Source organism: Barbus barbus (genome assembly GCF_936440315.1).
Source record: "Barbus barbus genome assembly, chromosome: 8".
NCBI classification, from domain to species: Eukaryota; Metazoa; Chordata; class Actinopteri; order Cypriniformes; family Cyprinidae; genus Barbus; species Barbus barbus.
The window spans coordinates 7,024,355-7,033,869 of record NC_136736.1 but is presented as its reverse complement, the minus strand read 5'-3'; the positions used below and the strand labels follow the sequence as shown (position 1 = coordinate 7,033,869).

Sequence of the window (9,515 nt, the reverse complement as noted above, 5' to 3'; positions counted from 1 at the left end):
TATTTCCGTCCCATAATCTCTTTCATCTTCTTGTTTCTGCAGTCATAATGAGAGTCAAAATCAACACTTATAGAGGCATGATATTAAAGGACTACAATACAACTAAAGCATGAAAGGTTAATTCCAGGCTGCTTTTGTGAGAAAGAAAAACTCTGGAAGAAGACTGAAAGAAGAAGAAGTATAGTATATTTATTATGCTGTCAACAGGCTCATGGAAATAAATTACCATAAGATAGATAAAACATAGAGTAAGTTTTTGGTCATTTTCCTTAAAAGTGTTTTTATTTATTTTTTTAAGATTAAATCTTATACAAACACTTCAGGAAAAAAAAAAACTATTAAATACAAAAGTATGGTCAAGTCTTCATCAAGGTAAAACAGATGCAAGTCTGGACATTGTTTTATCCAAGTTTAACTATAGATTTAATTCAGACATTTATTGTAGTGGCACACAAAAAATTGTAACCATGGAAATAATACTGTGAGACGTGGAGACTGAATTATTATGAATGCAGTGTTTTTAATAAAGAGCATTCCAACTGAAAGGCACATGCACGTAGATGCAGTTGTTTTTCAGCGATGTTAAAGAGCCTTTTGATTGAATAACAGAAATCATGTGAGACCTGATTTATGACACTGCTCTGCTAACCTGCAAGATTCTGTCTGTCTGTCTGTCTCTGTGTGTGTGTGTGTGTGTGTGTGTGTGTGTGTGTGTGTGTGTGTGCGCGTGTGTGTGTGTGTGCAGATTTGGCTATACTTGTGAGAAAACGTCTTCAAGCATAGAGTGAAACAGGTCAAAAAATGATCGATGAGGACATTTAAAGTGGTTATCACTATTTGAAGCACTCATAATATTTGAAATATTTAGAATGCTTCAAAATGTCAAGAGATTTTAGTAAGGGTTTGGTTTAAAGGTAGGGCATTATAATCGTATTATGAAAGCCATTATGTCTATGAAAGGTCATCACTATTTACTATATAAGTTCTGTTTTGAGTGTGTGTCACTATAAGAGAAAAAGGGCAAACGATTGGAGGTAAAACAAACATTGAATGAATCTAAAGAAAAGGTGCATATCTGGAAAAGAGTGATAGTTTGGGAGGGAGTGAGAAGACAGAGCCCAACAGATGGAGAGAGGGGGAGAAAGAGACAGAGAAGGAGAGAAAGAACGAAAGAAAGAAAAGGAGATGCAAGAGAAAAGAAAGTGGGAGAGAAAGAAAAAAATTGAAAAAAAGTACAGAAGGGAGGGGGAAGAATAAGACAGAAGAGAGAGAGAGAGGTGAATGTACACAGCATCATAGTTCTTATGCAGAAGTTTAAGTGTTTGCACACTGACTGTCAACAGACTTCAACACGCTGTTCAGAGAGAAGAAGTGGACAGGACGGCGATATCACAGCAGAGGAGAGGAGCACAAAAAGAGAAAGGAAAGTCACATCTCATTCCCTGATAAAGTAAGTAATTTGAATTGAACTTTAGTAGAATTTAAACCAAAATGTATTCTATAATATGCAGTTTTACTACCCTGCTATTTCCCCTCTTTCTGCTGGATGAAGCCTTGTTATCTAGCATTGGTGTCCATAGATTTCATAAAGCATTAAAAATAAATTTTACAGCAAGTGTAAGAAATCAATAAATCCAAATGTTAGTGGATGCATGTCTTTTGTAATTGTTTGATTGATATTCTTATTGCATGTCGGTTCCTTCTCTCTGCATTTTAAAGCCTGCGTGATTTGAAAAAATGTGTGAAATGGGTAAAAACTGACAGAAGTGTCCTGATCAAACATTATTCCTGTGATTTTACGAGTTCCTGAGCACATTCAGATATCTGCTGCACCACGACGTGGAGCCATTTTGATAAATGCCTCTTTAGTGACTCACTCTACAAAGTCAATTACTATGATCTCCAAGTTCAATATTATGTAAAGCTCTCAGTCCCCTCTGGACTCCTTCTCAGTGTGGAGTCACTCCAGTTTCTCTTTGCTTTCCTGCAGCATTTCTCTGAAATGTGGCTTTTTTAGTCTAATGATCATGTTTTTAGCAGTTCTGCTTATTCGTAGTAATCTTACCTCAGAGAGCTCTCTGTGGCATTGGCCCTTGTGGCTCCAGCACAAAGAAGATTCTCTTTCAAATAAGCTAATTGAGTTTGCTATCAGTTAGGCCAGTCACAAGACAATCAACCCATCATCCATCTCCCCTCCGTGTTCCCCGAATGAATTCGAGTCATTTTGTGATCTGATTGCAGTCATTTAATAGAGTGGAAATAACCCTGCATTGTTCTTGGGAAGTGAAGAGCATGAGGCACTTTCCATGGATACGGCACAAAAGAAGGCATGAATCCCATAAAATTCAAATGGCCAGAGAAGAAGGTGCTTAACCTACAGAAAATATTGAGATGAGAATGTGGATTTCTTTTTATATGTTTATATACCATGGTGTACAGTCGTAATAATCAGTGCTCTTGGGTGTAACAATTTTAATGGTTGTCAATGTAATAATAATGTTTGGTCAAATGAAAAATTGTTTTAGTGTAATTAAGTCAAAATTTGTACACTGTTATGTGATTTTAATAGTTAGATACTGCAGAAAAGTTATTTTTGAAAAGGAAATCAAATATATTATAATTGAAAGAAATATGGGATTTGTGCATCTAACTTAAATACTAATTTCTAATAATAATAATAAAAAAGAAGTATAAGACAACAACAAAAGAGCCCTGGAAAGTATCATGAGGAGAAAAAAACGGAATATAGAAATGATGAAATATAGAGGATATGATCATATAAAAAAATGCAGGCCTCTGCACTGAAATTTTCCACAGTATCACCGGCCCCTAAAACACATCTGGCTGTTTGTCCTGGAAAAAACAAAGTGCTCTCCCATGTGCCAGATGTATTGGCAGCGTAAAGGTTTAAATCTTTTGCCTTACATTGGGAGTGTTCTTAGTACTTGTTTTAACTTTTTGATATTTTTTTCCTACCTCTCCTTTAAAATTCAGCCACTTCTTCACCATGGCCGTTTCGACAGCAAAGATGATGGTGCCTACGATGGTCATGGTGTTTTTGTCTCCATGTCTTGGGATGGGGAATGATGTGGATTATGGGAATTGGAACTACAGAGAAGGAGGTAATATTATAAAATAAATGATCAAATCTATAAAATTGTGCAGAATGTATTTAAGAATGGTAAAATGTGTTAAACTGAGATGAGACTGCATTCTTATTCCTAATATCAATTTAGCCTAATATTTCATAAATAAACATGCAAGTAGTGTTAGGTGAGTAATTATACTAATAACAGCCATTTCATTTTTGAGTAAATCTGATGAAATCTGAATTTATTCTGTGCAGGCTTTGCTTGTTGAAAATGTTGCATGTCAAGTCAAGTCACATTTATTTCCATAGCGCTTTATACAATCCAGATCATCTCAAAGCAGACTAACAGTAATAAAAATAAATAAATAAATAACAGTATTAATCTGGTAAAGTTCTGAAGTTATGAAAGGAATACAATTTCAGCTGTAAAGCATCCCTAAAAAACAATACGGTCATTATTCAGCTCAGTTCAATGTTTATTCAGGGTTCAGTAGTAGTGTAAATGTTGCAAAGTTCATTAATTATGACGCTAATTCAACTGCATAAAGCAGCTCTAAAGAAGATAGTGTCATTATTCAGCTCAATTCTGTTCAGTATTGGCTCACTTCAATTCAATAATAATGAATCAAATTATGAAATGAGCTCAAATCAACTATTAAGCAGCTAGCTTTAAAGAAGCTATCTTGAGTCAGTTCAGTGTTGATTCATCCAGTTCTGTAACAGTATCAATGGTGCAGAGTTTAATAATATGAAACAAATTCAATTCAGCTATAAAGTAACTCTACAGAAGACACTTGTCATCATACAGATACATTTAGTTCAAGTTTTGTTCTCATCTGATAGTGTCAGTGCGGTCACTTCATATTACTGAATATTAGATGTTTATTAAACCTCATTCCAAAAACAGCTTCAACCGTTGGTGTGGTGGCCAATGTAAAAAAATAAACGAAACAAAAAAAAAACAACAGCAACACATTTGTTCAGATGTACAGTTTCATGGAGCTAAAAATAAAATACAAATCACATTGACCTATGTACACCAATAAACTCCTACCCTTAGCTGTCAACCTAGCTAAAACACAAATAGACATATCCTAATTCCACACTTTAAAGTTAAAGCCCTGTAGTCTTGCCTTATTAGAGACTAACCTCATTGTCTTTGCCCTCACGGCAGCAGAGAATGTGAACGTGGCTAACATACGCAGCGTGACTCGAGTGTTGGATGCCTGGGGCAAACGCATATTCAAAGATATCAAGACTCTCTTACACTCACAACCCAATGCCCTTCTGCCAGACTACTCCAGGTAACACGCTGTCTTTCCTAATATCTGTACAAATTCATAGAAAAGACGTTTTACTATGGTGTTAAAGTGCAAAACAAGTAAAGCAATTAGTGTTAACCAACCACCAATATTTTTATAACATGCATTTTGGTATAACACTTGACAGTGTTAAACCAGCTATATCTCTCTTTGCTATGTTCACTAAAGCTGAAAAAAGTTTTTTTTTGCACATGAAAGCTGCTTGTTGGACTGTTTTATATGAACCAAAAAAAATGCACTGTCCTTTGGGGGTTTGTTATCCTGAAGTCGGCAGTTTAACAGACTTACATTCTAGCCCCAAGGAGACTGTTTTCATGAAGCTGATTGTAAGCTACAAGCACGGAAACAGCACTTAAAATCCCAGAAAAGGTTTCCTCAGTATCTATATCTGTATAAATTTATATTAGATCAAATTATATTTAATGCATAAATACAGAGGTCATCCCTTACCATAAATATGCATATATCCCTTACAAGGGGAAAGGGAAGTGGTGTGACCCATACTCGGAATTTTAACCCATCCAAGTGTACACACAGTAGTGAACATACACCCGGAGCAGTGGGCAGCCAATGCTGCAGCACCCGGGGAGCAGTTGGGGGTTCGGTGCCTTGCTCAAGGGTCTCACCTCAGTCGTGGTATTGAGGGTGGAGAGAGTGTTGGTTATTCACTCCCTCACCTACAATCCCTGCCAGACCTGAGACTCGAACCCACAACCTTCAGGTTACAAGTCCAACTCTCTATCCATTAGGCTACGACTGCCCATATATATATATATATATATATATATATATATATATATATATATATGTATAAATATATTTGAACATATATGTACTTTATTGTCCAAAAACCTTAATATCTGTTTTCAGTAAACACCTTTTTCTTATATACCACTACGAATATTTTCATACATGAAATGTGTATGCAAACAATAAAGAGCAGAAGTTTATTAATATGTGTTCAGCCTGTAAATCCATGCATTAATTAAGTGAGGTTTTCAACAAAGCTAATACATGTAAAAAAATGTAAAAGAAAAAAAGTAGTGCAGTAATCTTCATTGCTATACTGTATATTTTTATTTGTAGCAACATAACATAGGCCTATTGGGTCGATGCCTATATTACAGTATATTTAAAAAAAAAAATTCTCATATATGGTATGTATTATTTAATAATTTACATTATATTTCCAGTAGGTTATATTCCAATATATTTCTTTTTCGTAAGGCATCCCAAAGCGGCTTAAGAATTACGCATATGAATCAAATGGCAAATAGCAATTACAAGATCAAATCAGATCAGCTAATGATCACAAATTATGCGAAGCTTAGCCTAAAGCACTAAGAAGAAACACTGTAAACTAAACTACTAACCTAACAACAAACAACAACAAATGTCCTAGTGAGGAAGGTTTACAAGACATATGTCTGCCGTTTAAATGCTGAAGCTAAAGGATCCTTGTATTTGAAATGTACATTCACACAGAATGTATTTGTGCATTTTAAAACTCGAACTTCGAGAAGCACAATGCATAATAAAGCTTGTTAATCTAACTTGACGTGGCTTTTTAAAGGAGGCGTGTTTGAACAAGTTGGCACGTTTGAAAAGTAGTGCAACGTTCAAATACCGCAACATACAAATGCATGTTTAGAAAAATAAATAAAAGGCATAGAGCAAGTAACAAACTGTTGCCAAGATAGCACGATTTTGGATACGTTTGAAACCCTGTAATGGCAATTGCCAGAAGCAAGACATCTGCAGTAGTCTAGCCTTGAAAATGTTAGAGACCAGATAAGCTACACAGAAGAGTAAATTGTGGAGAAAAGGTTTTGTTTTTCTTTTGTTATTATTCGTGAAGCAGCTGGATCGGACAGTTGTCATAATGTGGTGTACAAAGGACTCGTCATCCTATGGCACAGAGTGTTTTAACACACCTAGAGGCAATGACGGCTTGACCTTTTGAGTTTTTGTGAGGCAGGTCTTGGCTAGGAGAACCAGAAGCTCAGCCTTGTCATATTAAACTACGTCCTGTTAATGTATGTTTTTTTACTTTCTGACCCCACATTCTAGTACACTAAAACAAACATAAAATCTCCTTATTCAAGTTAATAATTCATAACTAACATTTGAAGGACTGACTTGGTACGTTGATTTTTGGCGGTGTTGAGTGTGCAAAGCATGTGCCAAACCCTCACAAAAGAAACAGAAATACGATTATACACTCTTTTCTCTCTCGTAGGCCTACAGATGTTGTATACAAACATAGAAGCCTCATCTATCTCGCCCCATTTCACACTCTCTTCTTCCTCACAGGGTTCATCCTCTCTCAGAGTCCCTAAATGATCTTTTCAGAGAAGTCTCCCACTTACAGAGGCGCATCACAGATCTTAACAATCGCCTAGCAACCCTGGAACCCTTCCTCCGTCATCATGGTTACCGTGAGGAGGGGGAGGAAGGAGGGGATGGCAAGGAACCGGCTCCTCAGAGTGTGGGACCGAGTCAAGCGAAGTATCCAAGGCGCTACGTGGTTCGAGTGGTCCGTCCTGTGAACAGGGGGGCGAGAACTAGATGAGTCAAATTGTTCAAAAATGAAAATGCAAGGATTAAAACAAGCGAGAGCGAGAGGTAGAGGGACAGACGAAAGATTTTCAAATATTATAATCAAATGCATTAATGTTATTCAGGAAATATCCTTTAAATTGGGGATAAAGTATACAGTAATTCACATATTAGAAATGTTAGTGTACTGCAAGCGTGCATTCATTTTCCTTTGTCTGTACTCCTTCGCGTTTGGGTCTCAAAGGTGTGATTAAAGTTCCCTGGCAGAAAAGCGAAGGCTGGGAATCTTGATTGTGGAAAACGTTCCCAGCAGGATAATACCAAATAAAAAAAAACCAAAAAAAAAACTTGAGTAAAAACAGACACTCTTTCCAAACAAAGCAAAACAAGGATGAAGCCATATACAATCAGTTATTATTTTCTGTGGAGAATCTTCATTTAGGTATTGGTATCCAGAGACATGTGTGTGACAGGAATGAAATAAATATGAATTCTTTAAAATATAATTCTGTCAATGTGTGTGTGTTTTTATGATTGACTACTCATTTTTAAATTGTGTTCAAATATTGAACTAAATGCAGGGGTTGGTTGACACAATCTAAATTTTTTGTTGACTATCTCTGGATGGAACATATTAAGATAAACTAATTACATGAAATCCTTAGTTCTGGGTAAATTATGTTCAGTTATGTTACGCAGTTTGGGTTTGGTTGGCACAGTGCCTAATGTGAAAGAAATATACAGAAAAATTTAAAATTTATATTTTATGACTTAACACCACTAAAACTACTTTATGATTAGTATGGCTCATTTTTAGTAAATTATTAATTTGAACAAAGTTTGTAATGTTTTTTTTTTTACTTCTCTGGTTGCCTTTTTTATTTATGTAGGCACCGTTTCACATGTGTCTGTACGTATGTAGAGGTAAGCATGCGGTTATGTTCTGCATTATTAAATTATTGTCATATTACACACGCCAACCATCTCCATTCACATGATTTTCATAAATGATGTCAGCCGGGTGGCATATTTTCTCTCAGGCTTCCAAATATTGAAATATGTTTCCCATCTCTGTGTAGGCCTATGTGAGCAGCGTCCTATTGTATAGCTACCACACATTAACTCCTGCATATAAAATACATCATTACTAAATATTCACTTTGACACTATCTAATAGATAACAGCAGTATACTGCTCACTAATAGGCGAGATAATTACTGAACACTATTACGAACATCTGCATTGAGAAACACAATTGCTTATAATGTAATTCGACTTATTTGTGCTCTTATATAACAGTCAGAATCATAGTGGTGTAATTTTAACAACTGAAAATACAAACCATAGCGCCTCTACCTCTTCAGATGTGAGCGAGAGGACTCTGGAGCGGTATGTAACTCCGGCCGCACGGTGGCAGTGTTGCGTCGGTTAGTTCACCGCGCGTTATTTTGACACAGGAGTGAGAGCTTGAAGTCTGTGGGCCACATGGCTCTGCAGTACTTGACTGTTTTTGGTCAACACCGGAGATAAAAACGATTACCAATATTACTTCCTACTTAACGTTTGCCGGTAAGGACGTGTGATTTAATATTGGTAGTAAGAACAAGCAAGGAGCGTCCGTCATTCGTTATCAGTCCTTCTTTAAATGAACGTAAAAGCTGCGACTTGATTTAATTTTTGAATTACTTGCTTTATGAATCTTTCCATGCACGACTCCCTCTGTCTATGCACCTGTCACTCCTTCCTTCAGCTTCCCTGTTTGCGTTTAGCTCTCTTCATCTTTTTTCTCTCTCTCCCTGACGCCATGGACAAGTGTGGGTGTTGTTTATCATCAGTTCTTGCTGTTTCTGTGTAATATGTTGTAGCACCCAAACCAAGACACAGTATACTACACAAATCTATCTTTCTCCCTCCATCTCGGTCTCTTTCTTTCTCTAAAGGTCCAGTTGCTAGGTAACAGTTAATTGTCAAGAAATAGTTACATGTGTTGCAATGTATTCTGTGATTGGCTGCTTTAAGGAAGCGTGTGAGAGAAAGGGGAATGAAAAAGAGAGTGGGGGAGTCAGACAGGAATAGAAAGAGTAGGTTTGTGAAATATTGAATTGCTATTACTTTAAAAATAAACAGTACGTATGACATTGTCATGATTAGAAATAACACTTTCATACAGGAATCACTAATCAGAATATGTTTGACGTGAATCGATAGATACAGAAATGAGAGATGAATTCAGTGACATCGATATTTGCTTGCAGTTTGTTCATGATGCAGTGAACCAGACGTATCCACGGCAACACCAGTGGCTAAGAAGCTCTCATTCACCTTCCTTGTACATCATGTCACGAAGCAAGCCTAAGCTTGTGTTGAATTATCAAATAATATCACATACATTAGAAACGCATTTCACAATTTTCATTGTGAAAACCATGTGAGATTCATATTTGGCACATGATGCCAGAAAAAAAAGTAGCGTCACTATTTCCTCTCATATTCTGCTGCTTCCTCTCACTGCTGGAGATGTATGGAAAAACACAGAAGGACTA

The 9,515-nt window shown here is 36.4% G+C and overlaps 1 protein-coding gene across 1 annotated transcript; it reads left to right on the top strand.

Annotated features, from left to right (window-relative positions):
• The first annotated feature begins 1,113 nt into the window (after nt 1-1,113).
• Nucleotides 1,114-7,476, top strand: LOC306874208 (uncharacterized protein). The gene is made up of 4 exons (XM_079424076.1): nt 1,114-1,450; nt 2,995-3,122; nt 4,266-4,395; nt 6,727-7,476. The coding sequence occupies exons 1-4, from the start codon at nt 1,305-1,307 to the stop codon at nt 6,983-6,985; spliced, it is 663 nt and encodes a 220-aa protein (XP_079280202.1). The 5' UTR covers nt 1,114-1,304; the 3' UTR covers nt 6,986-7,476.
• The last annotated feature ends 2,039 nt before the right edge of the window (nt 7,477-9,515 follow it).

Bases quoted from the DNA above. Each gene is read 5' to 3' on its own strand.
- LOC306874208 (XM_079424076.1), top strand. From the start codon at position 1,305: ATGCAGAAGTTTAAGTGTTTGCACACTGACTGTCAACAGACTTCAACA. The intron at 3,123-4,265 runs GTAATATTATAA...CCCTCACGGCAG, and splicing joins TTGGAACTACAGAGAAGGAG to CAGAGAATGTGAACGTGGCT. The intron at 4,396-6,726 runs GTAACACGCTGT...TCTTCCTCACAG, and splicing joins CTTCTGCCAGACTACTCCAG to GGTTCATCCTCTCTCAGAGT.